This window comes from Phocoena sinus, chromosome 3 (assembly GCF_008692025.1).
Source record: "Phocoena sinus isolate mPhoSin1 chromosome 3, mPhoSin1.pri, whole genome shotgun sequence".
Taxonomy (NCBI): domain Eukaryota; kingdom Metazoa; phylum Chordata; class Mammalia; order Artiodactyla; family Phocoenidae; genus Phocoena; species Phocoena sinus.
Window position 1 is genome coordinate 108,538,480 of NC_045765.1, and position 21,213 is coordinate 108,559,692.

The 21,213-nt window shown below is 34.1% G+C and overlaps 1 protein-coding gene across 5 annotated transcripts in view; it reads left to right on the plus strand.

Annotated features, from left to right (window-relative positions):
- The window catches only part of SSBP2 (single stranded DNA binding protein 2), a 301,417-nt gene that overhangs the window by 246,576 nt on the left and 33,628 nt on the right, over positions 1-21,213 (plus strand). For all 5 annotated transcript variants that reach the window (XR_004349289.1, XM_032627488.1, XM_032627486.1 and 2 more), the window contains 4 exons: positions 6,578-6,644; positions 7,369-7,439; positions 14,452-14,519; positions 19,658-19,706. Coding sequence is in view for 4 of the 5 variants with exons in the window: in XM_032627488.1 (XP_032483379.1) it covers positions 6,578-6,644; positions 7,369-7,439; positions 14,452-14,519; positions 19,658-19,706 (255 nt within the window). In the remaining variant the exon portion in view is untranslated. The remainder of the gene's footprint in view (positions 1-6,577; positions 6,645-7,368; positions 7,440-14,451; positions 14,520-19,657; positions 19,707-21,213) is intronic.

Sequence of the window (21,213 nt, forward strand, 5' to 3'; positions counted from 1 at the left end):
TGGCATTTTAGTTCTGCTCCTATTATAATCCCCAGTGAGTAAAATAATCTATAGAAATAGCTTACATTTAAGAAGCAAAATTAATTTACCCTTAGTAAATTAATTTCGGGGAAAGGCATTATATATACTTCTCAAGAAGAAATAGGACAATTTTTGCCTAGATTTTGTTCCCAACAGTACCAATTTTCTTTGCCTGAAAACTGGGCAAAGTAGGATCATTTTAAAACTAAGAAATCATACTGGGTGTACAGACATATAAAATTCATAAAAGAGTGTGAAATATAAGAAATCTTGTGTGGACACTGGTGGCAGAGGTACTAGGTACTCATTGACATGAACTTTCCTGGAGGCCGCCATTTTGATGCCAAATCGGGCCCCACCCAACAGCCTGAAGGCTCCAGAGCTGGGATGCCTCACGCCAAACAACCAACAGGGCAGGAACACAGCCCCACCTGTCAGCACACAGACTGCCTAAAGTCGTCCTGAGCCAACAGCCACCTCTAAACACACCCCTTGACATGACCCTGCCCATCAGAAGGACAAGACCCAGCTGCACCCACCAGTGGGCAGACAACAGTCTCTCCCACCAGGAAGCCTGCACAAGTCTCTTAGACCAGCTTTGTCCACCAGGGGGCAGACACCAGAGGGAAGAGGAACGATAATCCTGCAGCATGGGGGATTGCAAACACAGAAAGTTAGACAAAATGAGATGGCAGAGGAATATGTCCCTGATGAAGGAAGAAGATAAAACTACAGAACAACTAAGTGTAGTGGATATAGGAAATCTACCCCAAAATGAATTCAGAGTAATGATAGTAAAGATGATCCAAAATCTCAGAAAAAGAATGGAAGCACAGATCAAGAAGATACAAGAAATGTTAACAAAGAGCTAGAAAGTATAGAAAACAAACAGAGATGAACAATACAACAAGTGAAATGAAAAATACACTAGAAGGAATTAATAGCAGAATGAGGCAGAGAAACATATGAGTAAACTGGAATACAGAATGGTGGAAATCACTGCTGCAGAACAGAATAAAGAAAAAAGAATGAAAAGAAATGAAGACAGGGAGGAATAGATTGGGAGTTTGGGATTGACACACTGCTATATTTAAAATAAAATGCCTTGCCATAAAAAAAAAAAAAATGAAGACAGTCTAAGAGACAGCTAGGACAACATTGAACACACCAACATTCACATTATAGAAGTCCCAGAAGGAGAAGAGAGAGAGAAGGGGCCTGAGGAGATATTTGAGGAGATAATAGCTGAAAACTTCCCTAACATGGGAAAGGAAATAGTCACCCAACTCCAGGAAGCAGAGTCCCATAGAGGATAAACCCAAGGAGAAACATGCTGAGACACATATTAATCAAATTAACAAAAATTAAAGACAGAGAAAATATTAAAAGCAACAAGGGAAAAGCAACAAATAACATACAAGGAATCCCCATAAGGTTATCAGCTGATTTTTCAGCAGAAACGCTGCAGGCCAGAGGGAATAGCACAATATATTTAAAGTGATGAAAGGGAAAAACCTACAACCAAGAATACTCTACCCAGCAAGGCTGTCCTTCACATTTGACGGAGAACTCAAAAGCTTTACAGACAAGCAAAAGGTAAGAGAATTCAGCACCACCAAACCAGCTGTACAAATACTAAAGGAAATTCTCTAGGCGAAAAAGAAAAGCCCACAACGAGAAACAAGAAAATTATGAATGGGAAAGCTTACCAGTAAAGGCAAACATACAGCAAAGATAGGAAATCATCCACACACAAATATGATATCAAAACCAGCAATCACAAGAAGAGTACAAATGCAGGATATTGGAAATGCATTTGAAATTAAGAGATCGTGAACTTAAAACAATCTTGTATATGTATAGACTGCTATATCAAAACTTCATGGTAACCTCAAACCAAAAATCTACAACAGATATACACACAAAAAAGAAAAAGGAATCCAAACACAACATTAAAGATAGTCATCAGATCACAAGAGAAGAGAACAAAAGTGGAAGGGAATAAAAAGACCTACAAAAACAAATCCAAAACAATTAACAAAATGGCAATAAGAACATACATATCAGTAATTACCTTAAATATAAATGGATTAATGCTCCAACCAAAACACATTGACTAGCTGAATGGATACAGAAACGAGACCTGTATATATGCTCTCTATAGGACACCCACTTCAGATCTAGGGACACATACAGAATGAAAGTGAGGGGATGGAAAAAGGTATTCCATACAAATAGAAATCAAAAGAAAGCTGGAGTAGCAATACTAATATCAGACAAAACAGACTCTGAAATAAAGACTATTACAAGAGACAAGGACACTACGTAATGATCAAGAGATCAATCCAAGAAGAAGATATAACAATTGTAAATATACATACACCAAAAATAGGAGCACCTCAATATATAAGGCAAACACTAACAGCCATAAAAGGAGAAATTGACAGTAACACAATAATAGTGGGGGACTTTAACACCCCACTTTCATCAATGGACAGATCATCCAGGCAGAAAATCAGTAAGGAAATCCAGGCTTTAAATGACACATTAGACCAGATGGACTTCATTGATATTTATGCATTCCATCTGAAAGCAGCAGAATATACATTTTTCTCAAGTGCACATGGAATATTCTCCAGGATAGATCACATGCTGGTCCATAAAGCAAGCCTTGGTACATTTAAGAAAACTGAACTCATATTAAGCATCTTTTCCAACCACAATGCTATGAGATTAGGAGTCAGCAGCAAGAAAAAAACTGTAAAAATTTGTAAAACTGTAAAAATTGGTAGGAATCCACCTGCCAATGCTGGGGACACAGGTTCGATCCCTGGCCCGGGAAGATCCCACATGCCACAGAGCAACTAAGACTGTGCACCACAACTACTGAGCCTGTGCTCTAGAGCCCGCGAGCCACAACTACTGAGCCCGCATGCCACAACTACTGAAGCCCGCGTGCCTAGAGCCCATGTTCTGCAACAAGAGAAGCCACCACGATGAGAAGCCCGTGCACTGCAACAAACAGTAGCCCCTGCTCACCACAACTAGAGAAAGCCCACGCACAGCAACAAAGACCCAACACAGCCAAAAATAAATAAAATTAATTGAAAAAAAATATCAGAACAGAAATAGAGACAAAGAAAACAATAGAAAAGATCAATGAAACTAAAAGCTGGTTCTTTGAAAAGATAAAATTGATACACCTTTAGCCAGACTCATCAAGAAAAAGGAGAGGGCTCAAGTTATTAAAATAAGAAGTGAAAAAGGAGAAGTTACCACAGACACCACAAAAATACAAAGGATCAGAAGAGACTACTGCAAGCAACTATATGCCACTAAAATGCCTAGAAGATTTGGACAAATTCTTAGAAAGGTACAATCTCCCAAAACTGAACCAGGAAGAAACAGAAAATATGAACAGACCAATCACAAGCACTGAAATTGAAACTGTGATTTAAAAATTCCCAACAAACAAAAGTCCAGGACCAGAAGCCTTCACAGGCAAATCCTATCAAACATTTAGAGAAGAGTTAACACTTATCCTTCTGAAACCATTGCAAAAAATTGCAGAGGAATGAACACTTCCAAACTCATTCAGTGAGGCCACCATCACCCTGATACTAAAACCAGACTAAGATACCACAAAAAAAGAAAATGAGAGGCCAATATCACTGATGACCATAGGTGCAAAAAATCCTCAGCAGAATACTAGCAAGCTGAATCCAACAATACATGAAAAAGATCATACACCATGATCAAATGGGATTTATCCCAGGGATGCAAGGATTTTTCAATATCTGCAAATCTATCAGTGTGATAACCACATCAACAAGTTGAAGAATAAAAACTATATGATCGGACTTCCCTGGTGGCGCAGTGGTTAAGAATCTGCCTGCCAATGCAGGGGACATGGGTTCAAGCCCTGGTCCGGGAAGATCCCACATGCCACAGAGCAGCTAAGCCCATGCACCACAACTACTGAGCCTGTGCTGTAGAGCCCACAAGCCACAGCTACTGAGCCCATGTGCCACAACTACTGAAGCCCACACGCCTAGAGCCCGTGCTCTGCAACAAGAGAAGACACCGCAATGAGAAGCCTGCGCACTGCAACAAAGAGTAGCCCCCACTCACCATAACTAGAGAAAAGCCCACGTGCAGCAGTGAAGACCCAATGCAGCCAAAAATAATTAATTAATTAAAACAAGAAATATGATCATTTTAATTGATGCAAAAAAAGCTTTTGACAAAACTCAACACCGTTTATGATAAAAAAAACTCTCCAGAAAGTGGACATAGAGAAAATATACCACAACATAGTAAAGGCCATATATGACAAACCCACAGCTAACATCATACTCAATAATGAAAAGCTGAAAGCATTTCCTCAAAGATCAGGAGCAAGACAAGGATGTCCACTCTCGACACTTTTATTCAACATAATTTTGGAAGGCCTATCCACTGAAATCAGAGAAGAAGAATAAAGAAAAGGAATCCAAGTTAGAAAAGAAGTAAAACTGTCACTGTTTGCAGATGACATGATAGTATACATAGAAAATCCTAAAGATGCTACCAGAAAACTACTAGAGCTCATCAATGAATTCACTAAAGTTGCAGGATATAAAATTAATACACAGAAATCTGTTGCATTTGTATACACTAAAAACAAAAGATCATAAAGAGAAATTAAGGAAATAATCCCATTTACCATCAAATCAAAAAGAATAAAATACCTAGGAATAAACCTACCTAAGGAGGTAAAACACAAACAGATGGAAAGGTATATATACCACGTTCTTGGATTGGAAGAATCAATGTTGTCAAAATGACTACACTACCCAAGGCAACCTACTGATTCGGTGCAATTCCTATCAAATTACCATTGGCATTTTTGCAGATTTAGAACAAAAAATCTTAAAATTTGTACAGAAACCCAAAAGACCCTGAATAGCCAAAGCAACCTTGAGAAAGAAAAGTAGAGGTGGAGGAATCAGGTTCCCTGACTTCAGACTATACTACAAAGCTACAGTAATCAAGACAGTATGGTACTGACACAAAGACAGAAAAATAGATCAAGAACAGGATAGAAAACACAGTCTCTTCAATAAGAGGTGCTGGGAAAACTGGACAGCTACATGTAAAATAATGAAATTAGAACATTCTCTAACACCATGCATGAAAATAAACTCAAAATGGATTAAAGACCTAGATGTAAGATGGGATACTATAAAACTCTTAAAGGAAAACATAAGCAGAACACTCTTTGACATAAATTGCAGCAAAATCTTTTTGCATCCACCTCCTAGAGTAATGAAAATAAAAACAAAAAGAAACAAATGGGACCTAGTTAAACTTAAAAGCTTTTGCACAGCAAAGGAAACCATAAACAAAATGAAAAGACAACCCCCAGAAAGGGAGAAAATATTTGCAAATGATGTGACCAGCAAGGGATTAATCTCCAAAATATAGAAACAGCTCATGCAGCTCAGTATCAAAACAAACAACCAATCAAAAAATGGACAGATCTAAATAGATATTTCTCCAAAGAAGACATACAGATGGCCAAGAGGCATATGAAAAGGTGCTAAACATTGCTAATTATCAGAGAAATGCAAATCAAAACTACAATGAGGTATCACCTCACATCAGTCAGGATGGCCATCATCAAAAAGTCTACAAACAATAAATGCTGGAGAGGGTGTGGAGAAAAGGGAACCCTCCTACACTACTGGTGGGAATGTAAATTGGTACAGCCACTATAGAGAACACTGTGGAGGTTCCTCAAAAAACTAAAAATAGAGCTACCATATGATCCTGCAATCCCACTCCTGAGCATATATCCGGAGAAAACCATATTTAGAAAAAGATACATGCACCCCAGTGTTCATTGCAGCACTATTTACAGTAGCCAAGACATGGAAGCAACCTAAACATCCATCAACAGATGAATGGATAAAGAAAATGTGGTACATATATACAGTGGACTCTTACTCAGCCATAAAAAAGAATGAAATAATGCCATTTGCAACAACATGGATAGACCTAGAGATTCTCATTCTAAGTGAAGTAGGTCAGAGAAAGACAAATATCATATGATATTACTTATATGTGGTATCTTAAAAAATGATACAAATTAACTTATTTACAAACAGGAACAGACTCACAGACTTAGAAAACAAACTTATGGTTACCAAAGGGGAAAGCTGTGGGGGAGGGATAAATTAGTAGGTTGGGATTAACATATACACACTACTATATATAAAATGATAATCAGCAAGGACCTACTGTATAGCACAGGGAACTCTACTCAATATTCTGTAACCACCTATATGGGAAAAGAATTTGAAAAAGAATAGATACATGTATACTTATAGCTAAATCACTGCTGCACACCTGAAACTAACACAACATTGTAAATCAAATACATTCCAATAGAAAAAAAAAATACATGTTAAAAAAAATCTTATGAAATACTCAGATGCACTCTGTAATTGTTACAGCACTTATTTTATAAATAGTTACAATATTCCTTTTTATTTTGTTTTACTAAATATGCTAGGCTCTTGGAGGTGTCCCAGGAAGTCAGCCATTACTTCCCAGTGGAATGGACCCAACTCGACAACAAGGTGACTACTTTAAAGTAAAAGTGAAATTGATGTGCAAAATCTCAAAGGAAATCTTGTATTTTTTAAGGAAGGTTTTATTTGTTCAGATATTCCATAATTATATCAGTTGCATTTTTACAGGTAATGTGGCCAAGTAATTATCTTTTTAGCTAACTCTTAATTATGTGTGATAGTGAGGGCAGTGATAACATAAGGAACAGAATAATTAAATATCCAGAATCTGTATTTTAACTAGTAACTTCTAAAACCTCTTGTATAACTTCAAACAAGTGAGACTCAAAAGTGATTGTATCACTTGTGATTTTCTCTGCCTTTTTCAGATAGAGAGGTTAGTCCACCAGAAAGATAAGCAGGAGGAAAGAGGATGCTATGCAATAAGTAACTTACTTGGTAGTTTAACAAACCCAATAATCAGAGCTGTTTAGGTACCACAAATATGTATGGCTCTATTATACTATTCCAAGAGGAAAAAAAAGGAGCAAATGGTGTGAGAGATGTGATTCAACACAGAATACGAAGAACATTTCAATTTCAAGACATTAATGGAGAGTGTAAGTAGTGATAAGAGGTAGAAAACTGGCCATGGAAGCCAAGATAAGGTGATGTCAATAACTCAGTCCTTAGTAAATAAGATGTGACACCAGGCAGAGAGGAGGCTATAGCCTCCGGTTTAGCACTCATGCTCATTACATTGCTAATATCTTCATACTTTTTTTCTTTTTAGGACATCCAAATATGGGTGGGCCAATGCAGAGAATGACGCCTCCAAGAGGAATGGTGCCCTTAGGACCACAGGTAAATAAATAATCAGTGCAGGAAAGCTAGAGGCTGAGTTTTTTGCCTTCATCTTATACAAACAAACTGTATTATTTGCTGGCTTCTAGTATATACATTAAAGGCTTAATAACATGGTTGTTAGGCTCTTGAGGACATATCTATGACATGTCCAAATTGATGTAACAACAAACCATATTTTAACAGGTGCTACACATATGCCTTTGGTACACTGGAGAAAACACATTGTGTAGAAATACATTATAGTAATTATTATTAAAAATTATAACTATTACCCTTTTGTTAGTTCTATTGAGGAAATATGAAAAATTATAGTGATTATTATTAAAGATAACTAAGATAAGTTAAATAAAACCTAATTGACTGAATTAAATAGAATAAGCAGCATAAAATATATTTCTAAATCTTTTGAAGAATGCCATTGACTATTACATACTACCATATTTCTTTACAGAATATAAACTCCATAGAGAACCTTTTAGAAATAAACACTGAAATGGGTCTTACTGAACACGCATAATACTATCAGTATACATTAGATGTTAGCCTACTTCTGTATCAAAATTTCCCAGAAGTATACACCAAGATTGAACCTATTCAGCTATTGATGACATTTTTAAGTATGCTGCTCCAGGATATCACTTATTTTAGCTAAAACATCCCTCTGTCTCTCTTGGGAAAACTGCATGGGGTAGAAACTAATGTTGTAATGTTATATTTCAAAGAAACTAATCCAGAATTCCAAATTTTAAATTTCTTCCTCAAAGGTCAGAGGTTAGTGTATCATAACATTGGTTAAAAGAATGAATTGATTTACTTTCTTTATTCTTTCCAAGAACAGACTTTATAAGTGATAGTTTTAGGAGCTTGTTTCATGTATCTGCTTTAAAAATGTTAAGTATTTTGTTGTGTACCCAAAGGAGTCAGAGAATTAAGAATCTAACACCCATTGGTCTTAAGCTTTTTTCAGCTTAAGACCAATGTAGTGAAGAGGGATAGTAGTTATCTATTGGAGTAATTGAATTCCTAGAAGAAATATATATAATTTGATTCTCAGGTAAATGTGACTTAGACCAAGGAGTTACTGCCAACATGTAATAATATACAGTTGACCTTTGAATAACATGGGAGTTAGGGGTACCAAACCACTGCGCAGTCGAAAATCCAGGTATAACTTTTGACTCCCTAAAACTTAACTAATAGCCTACTGTTAACTGGAAGCCTTACCGATAACATACGTAGTCAATTAACACATGTTTTATATATTGTTTGTATTATATCCTGTATTCTTACAATAAGGTAAGCTAGAGAAAAGAAAATGTTATTACAGAACTCATAAGAAAATACATTTACAGTACTGCACTATATTTTTCGATACCATAAGTTTATATCATCTGTTTATAAGATGAATCATCTGTCAGCATCTTCATCAATGTTGTCTTAAATGATACAAAACACTGTAGATATTACATATATTTCTAACACGGGACATCAAAAATGAAAAGATCATGTGAAAAAAATTCCTATTTATTTACAGGTATAACAATTCATGCATTGATAACAAGCAGCAATATGATAGCTTTATGGTAAACTAGTGTAATAATCAATGATTGCTTCATCATAGTCTATCCTATACACTAATGAGTGAATCATTATAATATTTTTAAGGCATACAGTATTACAGTCGTATTCACAATACAGTATGGTAAACATTGTTACATTTTTTTAAACCACTTACATGTGATGATAGGCTGATACATAGTTTCTCCTGTTGGGGTTGGTGGCAGGGGGAAGAGGGAGAGAGAGAGGCACATACTGTATAGTAATGTAGTTCTTTGAAAGCAAAATTATAAAACAGTAAGAAAACACATTATTAATTTTATATTACATACCACTCCCCTTATGCTTATATAAGGATAGACTTATGTCTACATGTATTTTATGCGTTCATGACATACCTAACTTTTTCTTAATTTTTTAGAGATTTCTAGGCTATGTGGTTCATCTGCAAGATTTTTCAAATTGTCACAAATCTACAAAAAATTTTCCAATAGTGTAGTTATTGAAAAGAATCCACGTATAAGTGGACTGGAACGATTCAAACCCATGTTGTTCAGGGTCAACTGTATATATAAACTGTATTGGGACATGAAGCACAAATTTTTCAGAGATACCATATTACATGATAAGAAAAAGTGTTATGTAAAATTTGTGGGATCTTCAAAGTCATAAAAAACCCATTTCTTTTATTTAGGCTCAGTTATTTTCTATGTATTTCCTTAAGATCTTATAAAACCCTAATTTAGATATTTAAATTATTTTTTCCTATTTCTACTCATGTTAAGGATGATGATTTTTATGACCAACCATCATTAATCTATTAATGGCAGTTATAATTTATAAGATCTGTAGGATATTTCACTGAATGAATATACTTTTAGTCTTTAATGAGCTAAGCCAACCAGTTTAGCTATATACAACTTGAAGGATTTTTTTCCTCAAAAGTTTTTCATAACAGATGCATTTTAAATATACATCAAAAGCTGATGCCTGTAATTTATTCTTCATTCAGTTCTCTTACTTTTCAGCTAGCTGCTCTTTGAGTTTTTGTCATTCCAGACCAATATTTTCAATACTTTTAAAAATTAGAGTCTGATTCGAGTCAGTTTTGCAGTGTTTGAAAGATGAACCAATGCTCACCTAAGCTGTATGAATACTTAGATCTCATTTGAAAATGCAGAAGTAAAAAGCATATTGGTCTTTATATTTTATAAATATCTAGCCAAATATGTATGTGTTTTGTATTATAAGTAAATTATGACAGAAAGTAAGAAAACATTTCTGGGGAGTAATTGCTTATTGAAGAGTTTAACTAAGTTTATCATGTAAGTATGAATTCTTTTCATTTTCACACCCAAAGAGAATAGTTTATTTCTTCCATTTGGATTAATATCATTGCTATCTATTCCTTTATAATTTGGAGGAAGTAAAGTGTTTTGGTATGAATTTACCTCAGAAACCAGAAATACCTACAACAACTTTTAAAATCACAGTATATAAGTATAAAAGGTTAAAGTAAATTATTTATAAATATTATGTTCTTAAATGAAAATAGGAATCATGTTCATATGAATGGTATAATAGGTAAAAAGTGAAGTAAAATTATTTGAATTAAGGGATTCTTGTAAGGTATTTACTCATAACACCTGGTATATGTAACATATGGATTTGAACTGTGAGCTTTATAATAAAAGTTAGCTGTGTTTCTTAAAAGATAATAGAAAAACAACTCTCATGACAGATATTTAATCCTATGGATGCTACTCAAGAACAGAATGTGTCTGCTTTTTTTGTATCCGAATTATAGAAACAGTCTCTTGAATATTGTTCTAGCTTTATGCAAAACAAAATACATACCTCCTTTGTATCATAGATATGAGATACATAGATATTATGTATCATAATATCATAAATATTATTTCCACAATTTTTTCAGCTTAGGACCAATGTGGTGAAGAGGGACAGTAGTTATCTATTGGAATAATTGAATTCCTAGAAGAAATATATATAATTTGATTCTCAGACAATGCTGATGTAGGCAAAGTGCACACCTAGAACATAGTAAATATGTGATTAAAACCTACTGCATGGATGAAGAAATAAAACTTTGCTCCAAATGCTGGCATATTTTTTCCACCCCTTAATCTATTTTAAATCTTCGTTCAGTAGTAATACATGATTTTTAGATTGATATCAGTATCCTTTCAATAGAAAAGCAGAATTATCTGCTTAATCAAGAAAAATGTCTTCCCTAATGCCATATTTGAAGTAATTTTTCTACTTGGCTTTTATAATAAGGTATACTTAGCTTGTCTGTGTTCTTAGGCTCAGCAGGTACCATATGATTAACAGAAAAATTCAACAAGACTGTCCAACTAGTTCTAATTCCTCTAGAAATCTGAAGGATAAATGAGTTATATACAAGTAGGAACATATCATGATTTCCAAATCAAATACTTGGGGTGGAGAAATAGTGAGATGGAAATATATGATAGGCTCTCATGTAAAGAGAGAGTAAACTAATTCTGTATTTTCAAATCTAAGATGGGAAGTGGAATTTAGCTCAGTATGGGGAAGAACTTGCTAGAAATTAAACTGCCCAATCATGGAAAAACTCTTTATAAACTTTCCAAGCAGAGTACGAACAGCCCTTTTGTCAGGAGCGTTGCATCGGGAGAGAGATTAAACCAGATGGAATTGTATAGTTGCCATCAGCTTTAAAATTCAGTGATTCGAAATTAGCTCTTCACATTCTGCCTTTGTTACCAGTTAGAAAGCTAGTTGTTATTCTATCTTATCTTCCTGTTCTCTATATGCTTCAGATTCTTCACAAAATGAAAATATTTTGTAAGTCTATCAAAATATGCGTTGGATAATTTCTTACTCATTTCCTATGACACTTGTGCACTGTCATACTTGAGCACTGGATGCACAAAGATGAGTAATACAGACTCTACCTTCAGGTACTTATTCTTTAGCAGGAGATTCAGATACATAAAGAAAAACTATTAGGCAGTAGGAAAAAAGTCAAGAAAAGAAATACGTGTACTCTGTCAGGGAGTCACTATGTCACAAGCATGTTAGGGTTGAGGGCTCAAGGGAAAATGAGAAGACTCATTTAAGTCAGTCCCTTATTAACAGTGATAAGAGTTAACAGCTACAGTTTTTGAGCACCAGGTATCATGCTTTTAATGCACCAAGCACTTTAATATGCGTTTTGTATGATTTCATTTTTCCTCCAACAAGCTTATAAGAGAGATGATATTTTCACTTTACAGATAAGGAAATAAAGGTTGAGCAGATCATTGGGAGAATCACTGGCCCACAATCACACATATAGAAAGAGGAGCAGAGGAAATAGGGCAGGGGCAAGAGAGATTCAAACCAGTATCTTTCCATGTCCAGAGCTAGAAGGAAAACTAACATTTTCCTTGATAAAACACAGACCACCTAAGATCAAAAATGAGGAGCAACCTTTTGTGTGAAGAATTTCTATTATACTCTACCATTCAGATTTCGTTCCCAGTGACTTTCTTCTCAGAGACTCCTTGGTAATACTGCTGCTGCCACCCCCATGCTTGTTCCAGAGGTTAAGAGAAATAGCTATCTCTTTAACCAGTGACTCAAGTGTGGATAGACACCATTCTCTTATCCCAGAGCATACACAATTGAGATGTTTAAATAAGATTTCTTGAAAGTAAAAGTAAATAAAAAATGAGAAGAGCATGTAATTAGGTAATTTATTTACAAACTGTGGCTTACTCTCTGGAGTTAACAGACCTTCTCTCATTGAATATTTCCTTGTCATCTTAGCACCTACTACACAGAAGGCCATAGCAGATGAGTTATCATGAATGTAAAAGCGTATTGCATGTTTCTGAACCACAAGAAATTCAGCAGTCTGGAGGGTATAGTTGGGAGTAGGGGAAGAAGGTACATATTATAGGAAATGGGGGCAGGAAATATAGGCTAGAGCTGATCTGTGAATAACACCATAGACCCATGCTGAAGTACAGACTTTATTTGATAGGCAGGGTGGGGCATCATGGCGTTTAAGTGACATAAATAGGACTGAGTTTAAGAAGCACAATTCTGGAGGCAGTATGGAGAATAGATGGGGAAGGGGAGAGGCTAAGTCAGAGAGACCAACTAAGACAGTACAGTAGTCTCGGTAAATGACAGAGATGAGTGATACGAAGGAGGGCAGTATTTCAAGAGCTATTTTACAGGTAGAATCAATAGACTTTGGTAACTTGACTGGATATGGAAATTGAAATAAAAGGAAGAAATATCAAGCTCTCAGAGGTTCTTAGCCTGGACTGCTGCATAGAAGGTGACGCCACAGAACTGACTGAGGAAGGCAATATAAAGAACACAGCTGTGAGAAGATAAAATTGAGGTTACCTTTAGGTATGTTGAGTGTGAAATGGTATCCAGATAGAAACAGCTGATATGAAGTTCAACATATGAGTTATCTAAGAGCTTAGGAGAGACATCATGACAAAATAGATTTGAAATTCCTAACATATAAATAATTGTTGAACTAATGGTAGCAGGTAAGAGTACCCATAAATGTGTATTTATTTAAAAGAATGCTGTGGCTAGAACTTGGGGAAAAGCAACATTTTTAAGAGCTAGCAAAACAAAAGGAGCCAGCAAAGGAGATTGAAGAAGAGTGATCAGAAATGTTGGAGGAACAGGTGGTGTCAGAAAACCGAGCATGAAAGTAGTTGATGATGTCAAATATATTAATATGATAATGTTAAAAGTAGTCTTTTGGCCCTTGTGGAAACTAAACTAAGCTAAGCTGATATGCATGTTAAAACATTAAAATGTTTTTATCCTTTGAATGCACATAATAGATATTGACAGAAGTCTGTTGAGTCATATAATTCACGCATACATATTTGAAGTATACTTTAGTGTTCATATATTTTTGTGTATCTGTATATTTGTACATTTCTCTCTTGGATATATTATTTTGTGAACAGAAGTTTGTATTCCACTTTCTTATGCTGGATTCACCTATTTGTTTTCAGACTTTATGTAATTTTTCTGAGTCAGACAATTTCAAACATGTTGACTAAGTCCTTTCTTTAAAAACAGAGTTTGGGATTTATGAAATGTTTTGTTTGAAAAAGTTCACTGTTGTACAGATATCAGGAAATTAATAAAGATATGTTGAATATTATAATTGCAACTATACCTTAATCACTTAACATGCTCCAATGATTGTACATATTCATGTAGTTTTTAAAAGGCACAAACCAAAGTAATTGTTAAAATAGAAGCAAAAGTACAAGAGTGGACCCTTCTGAGAATGAATTGCACAGGCCTTATCCCATCAGGAGTTATGTAGGGAAATCATTAACCTGCTCTCCTTTCTTTCCCCCCTCCTCTTTGGTTTTGTTTTTTTGTTTTGTGGTAGTCTGACCCTTGGTTATCATTACAGAACTATGGAGGTGCAATGAGACCCCCACTGAATGCTTTAGGTGGCCCTGGAATGCCTGGAATGAACATGTAAGCAAAATGCTATATTATCCTGTAAAGTGTTCTCTTTTCTGTCTTCTAAAGTCACACCAATTTGTAACACAATTTAAGCTCAATTTCTGTGTAGTATAAAATGAAACTGTAGTATAAATGGACTGAACATGAGCTGTAGCATTTGCTTCATTTTCACAACATATTCTCCATGTTTTTCTTCCTTCCCTTGCAACCCTTAATTTTTTTCCATTTTCAAATGCCAACTTTTAGCCTGATTTTCATGTATATCATAAAAATGAGTCTTTTATAAATAAGCACATAATATTTATGTAGTCCATACAAAAGTATGAAGAGATGATGACACCAGGACCATGACTTGACTTTACAGAAGTAGATGATGGAATATCGTTCATTTTAACACATATAGCGTGATTCCTATGAGTTTTAAATTCTTATAAATATATATATATGTCTTTACTTTTGCTTTGTTCGGACCATTGTTAACCCAGGAAGAAGTCTCTCTGGTAGTTTCTTCTTTATTAAAGAACTTTCCATAGTATACTTTCTTTTGAAAATTCAAAATACACTTAGGGAGTAAACTAACAGTTTTTTTTGTTTTTTGTACTGAAAGGGCCTTTCAAGCCCAAAGAGAGTAGTTGCTTCTATCAGCCAATATAATGCAATTTGTTAAGGAATTTTTATTTATTTTTCATTATCTTACTAGCCCCCAAAGTTCCATATACACCCAGAACTTGTGAATGACTTTCATTAATTGATTAGAGGATCCAATTCCATGATGTAGCCTAAAGAAAATTTATCAGAAATAATGAAAGAGCTCTATATAGGGTTCTGGGTAGCCTCCTCTAATATATTTCCCATTAGTCCATGTTTTGGTTACCTACCTATCAAATTAAACAACTCTGCCATCATTTAATAGCATTGAATATATACTGAGGTGAGCTCTTTTGATGTACATAGGGATTTGTTTAAGTTTCCGGAACCATTTTCATGGAAAGCAGTTTTGCCTAAAATAGAAAATAGGTTAATAGGTGGATACCAGCCAGGCTCAAAACTAACAGAACAAGGGGAAAAAGTAGGTCAAATTTTCCTATCATGTCTTCTTACTTTTAAAGTAAAAATGGATAGACATGAAGTCTGACTTTTCTTAAATTCCTCAAAGGTTTAGGCTTATTAATGGTTTCTACCAAAAGGAGTGATATCTTGTGCTTATATCAAAAGCTGAAACTCTTAACAATAGGATTTAGATACATATAAAATTTACCTACCTAAGATTCTGACTTTAAAATAGAATGCCTTTTAAAGAATAATTTTGAATACTATGTATAGAGGTAAGGAGTATACATTTTGAATGCTATGATCAACCCAAAATTCTCTTTAAATGTTAAGAATGTATCTAATATCATTTTGTAGTGATGTGGTTGACTTTAGATCAACGCAGTTTTGCTAGTATAGAGGAAAGTTATTCTCATATGACTATTAAGAGACTCAAATAGCTGCTTAAAATTGTCTCATTCCTTTCTCACATACATTTAAACAGATACATAAGGGTACATTTAATTCCCTAGACTATGGAGACTAAAAGTATGGCTGAAAATTTCAAATGATTATTTTTGTTCATATTTGGGTTTCTCATTTAAATATACCCAGATATTTTTAAATATTTTTATTACATAATATTTTACTATTTATATAATATCTGTTTTTTAAAGAGCCTTTAAGCTTTACAGACTCAAATTTCCATTATTTGTTACTGTTGACTATTATTTGGAGTCTTATACCATTTTCAGTTTTCTATAAATTAGGGTTCAAGGACAATGAAATCACAAATATTTCCCTCTAACAGGGAAAGTTGTGAAGTATGGAAGGTCCAACCAGAGAGACTCATTCTCTTATTGATATTGGCCCCAAGAAAGCAAAAATGAATTTAATAATAAAACAAATTATTGTCTCCATTGTACTCAATAAATTTTATTGAAATTCACTTCATAATTTATTATTGTTAAAACAAACTAAATCTTACTGTATTATGGCAAGTAAGTATTTCTAACTGGAATTATGGCTCCCTTCATGTCACTGTTTTACATGTTGGCTAACTTAAAAATTAAAGGAAAAGGCATTAGAATAGTGTTACCTTAGGCTATGTTTTTAAGAGTCTAAGATATTTGTGTGTTGGGATCAGGAGGGATCTACTGGAGGATCATACCTGGATGAGGTTTCTTTAGCTCGTCACTTTTTGTTATTTGACACCAAAGTATAATGACAGTAAAGAATACCAAACCCCGGTCATTAAATTAACTAAATACCATAGTCTGTAACTGCAGCTTTCTCTCTTATATTGACACCAAACCATTGGGAACAAAATTCTGATAATTTTGTTGTTAAAAAAATATTGGTGACCTCTAAAGAAAATAGTTATTCTGATATGATTTTTACATTTCCATGCTTCAAACTCAGGATAAATCATATGTAGTGTCACCTAAAATTAAAATAAGAGTATACTTTTAATGTTTATATAACTAGTATTATATATTTAGAAAAAAATTTAATATCAATTTCAGTAGTTTAAAGTAGAATTTACAAACAACAGCCACAATGTAAATGTTTTCAAATGCATTACAGATTATTTTTTAAAGAAAATTATATTTCTAAATAAACTACATTTTTACAAATTCCAAAAGAGTGTAGGATTCAGTATTAAAATATTTCTAATTCAACTTTGTATACCTTGCTATTTTATAGAAACTAAGAGGACAAATAATTTCAAAGGATCTAGACTTTCTTGTTCTAAACCACATCCTATAGAATTATAAAGTTTGTATGGTTATTATCTCGAAATGACTGAATTACAGAAAAAAAGAGAATTTTTCTCTTTGGTAGTCATGGTTGCCTTGATTTAATCATATCCATACACCCTTACCAAAAATTAAAGACTTCTTTTAAATTTCATTTTTCTCTTTATTTTTAAATGAGGCTAACCTGATTCTACTTCAAACTATACTTATGTAGAAATGTACATTCAAAATAATGCCTGTGTTATAGTTTGTAAATTACTCTCTTGATAATACTGATGGCCCTCAAAAGGAGTAGGAATTACCGCACTTAAGAAGTTGTTCTAATAGAATTACTCACTACTATAACCCCCACTTTATTTAGTGGTATTTGCAAAACTGAAAATGTTTTCAAACACAATGGTAATGGTGGGGGAAATTTAGCTTATTCAAATGAGTTAACATTTAACCCATTACATTAAAATGTAACTTAATATGAAATACATGGTGAGCTGAGATTAGATTAGTATTTGTCAAACAATTGAACTGCATAAAAGGTATTTTATGGTTCTTAGAATAAATTTAACTTCAACTTATTTAATTTGTATTTACTTAAGTAAAATGTTTAATTATTTTAACATTTAGTTTAGCACATTAATTTAACATTAAACAAATTTTTAACTAACAAAATTATTTTATATTTAATATCTCTTATTCATACAGTCCTTGTTTAAACATAATATTTCAAAATATGAGATTGTCTGCATGTTGTTGCATACAAATTTTTCCCATGATTTGGATATATAGTATATTTTTATGTTGTTTTAAGATAAATATTTTCCAGTTTCTTTACTATGTTTTATTTAACGTCAAACAAGTCAAGTGTTTTACTTGATCAGCGTATATCCTATGCTTTACCTCAGTTTCTGTCCATTAAGACACTGAATCCTCTACGTAAAATCACCTTTCCAAAGTGTTCCAGTAACTAATTGTAAAGTCCTCATCATTGTCCTAGAGAGGAACTATTTCCAGAGACAATGCACGTGCCCCTCACCTTCTCCCTATGCATGATTCTTTGACCAAGTCCGTTCTAGTCAAAAGGGGACTTGCACTTGGGCATCCTAATAGAGCCTAAGGACACAATTTTTCATGCCCTTCCCTGCTGTTTACATTCCTGGGGAACCCCAAAATAATACCCAGAACAGTTCTAAATATTCCAAGCAAACATGGGTAATATAGCTAACTTGGACAGCCTCTATCTAGCATTTAGAACTTTAGGTTTAAGGTCCCTAGAATAAGAATCAGGGGACTTTTTTTTTTTTTTTTTTTTTTTTTGTGGTACGCCGGCCTCTCACTGGTGTGGCCTCTCCCGTTGCAGAGCACAGGATCTGGATGCGCAGGCTCAGTGGCCATGGCTCACTGGCCTAGCTGCTCTGCGGCATGTGGGATCTTCCCGGACCGGGGCACGAACCCGTGTCCCCTGCATCGCAGGCGGACTCTCAACCACTGCGCCACCAGGGAAGCCCCAGGGGACTTTTTTTAAATTAAAAAATGTCACAGTGTTTTCATTGAGATTAGAGGGAAAACGGGAATTTTGAGTGACTCTAATTAGAGAAGACCTGCTGACAGTAGTCTACTTTTTATCAGGCAGTATATATTCAGGTACACTTAATACTAAAAAGCAAATGGACAAGAGATGTGTTTCATTTAATTAGGCATTAATTTTGTTTTAAAAGCTTTATGTCCTTTTAAGCTATAGAATAGGAACATTCTCCCTCGCCCTAACATGAAGTAATATATTGACATACATTAGCATAGATTACCTCCTATTTTTCCCCAAGATTTACCCTGGCCACTATCTTGAACTACAATTATGAAAACAAGAAATGTGTTTCCCTTGTTTAATAGTAACCAAATCATCACTAGCACCGAGAGATAGATTGATATATAGATGTATAAAGTAACATGATATTCTATGCAATTTTTTGAAGAGGAGGCAAATTTAGATACCTACTATGTACAGTTATTCATTTGTAGCTTAAGAGCAATCGTTTTATGTATAATGGTATTTCACAAATAATTTCATTTTCATTTTGAATGATACATGCAGCACTTATTATTGTCACAATTATCTTTTATATTTATCTCATAATTAGTGATGAAGCTGTTTAAAACAGCTGTAAAACAGTGAAAGCTGTTTGGGGGAATGATAAAATTTTTGGATTTTAGAAATAAAAAAGCTGTGAAAATATAAAGAGTAATTTCAGTGCTGGACTAGAACTGCATGGTAACTGAATTATAAATGTTTGTATTTTATGATGTTATTGCTTACTGTGAAACATTCAGAGCATCAGTTAAAATTTCATTTGTCATTTTGTCTTACAGGGGTCCTGGTGGTGGTAGACCTTGGCCAAACCCAACAAATGCCAACTCAGTGAGTATATGTATTTTTTTCATTTCCTTTGCACTTTGTAGCATTTAACAACAAAAATCTGTTGCTTTTGAAAGCCCTGCAATTGGTTATATTAACCTTTTTTTTTAAGAAATCATCCAAAAAAGAAATATTTATGTTTTTAGAAAAATATGTATAACTTTTGAAATTATGTGATTTTTTTCACTTCAAGGTCTAATGTAAACATGCATTCTATGTAGATTACCAGGCCCTCAAAAATAGAGTAGTGTGATTTAAGGATACTCTACGGTAGCCTACATTTATCGTAAAATTTATCTATCATATAATGAATTCACCTTCTAAAATAACTATAATAATTACTAAGTTGCCAAATAAAATCAACCTCAGTTATTATTATTATATTTGCTGTTCTGGTTATACCTATTTGCTCTCTCGCTGCCCCAAGAAGGAAGTACACATTTACCTTGTGCCTGTGGGCTAAACTGCCATCCTTACACTTGTATCTATGTATCTGACATCATGGGAATTTTCCTTACAAGTTTTGTGGCCATGATTTGACTGCATAAATATTTTTGTCTCTTATTAATGTCACAAATATAGGCACAGGTTAAAAATTAAGCTTTCAATCTTAAAATTAATATCGATATGATTTTAAATTTAATGATCCTGGAGATTTTTTTCTTGACTTTTGAAACCTTGAGTTCTTCAATCTGTGAGAGAGCTCTGCTCTGTACATTTGTGTAGTATGTGCACGGCACAAAGATGCCTGAGTCTAGGGAGTCAAAAGGAGGCTGAAATATAGCTGTTTTCCACTTGTGAAGTCTATGGATTCTGCCCAGAAGGGATGCCTTTTGCTAATATGCAGAGGTACCTTCACTGACTAGCAGTGGCCTTAATGCTAAATAAACATGAAACTGATTCAATGTTTAATGTTAATTTAAACTTAAAGAAAATTTAAAGTGAGGTGTGGGTGGTATAGAAAGAATCATCCTAAATCCATTGCTATTCTAAAGCAGAAATCACTTTCTTCTCAATTGAGTAACTGTCATATTTTTAGAGAAAACACTTACTTTATATTATCTGCCTATCTCTTAATTTCAATAGCTATTACATTTGCTAATTAAATAATATTGTTCGGGGTGGAGAGAGTGATGTTGCTGCTTCCGTTTGGGTCTTCAGTTCACTATTTAAGTTCAACAAATCTTCTAAGATACCATTTTACCTGATTATGTTGTAATATGACTATCTTTTCTCCTCCAAATTTCTTTTAGTCTGCTTATATGCTTTTGACTAGTTCACATTTCTATTTGCCTCTTGTTATATGTGCCTTTAAAATTTCAAGATTTCACTTTTAAAAGGCATCTAACTAGCAGCTCAAGATACTTTCTTTGAACTCCCCATTAAAATACCTATAAAGGTGCAGAAAAACATTTTTTTAATAACAGTGAAAACTCTGCAAATCTTCTTATTGTCAGACTCTGGAAAGAATTTCTGTTATCTACATGTCTGATGAAACTGGGTTAAAAAG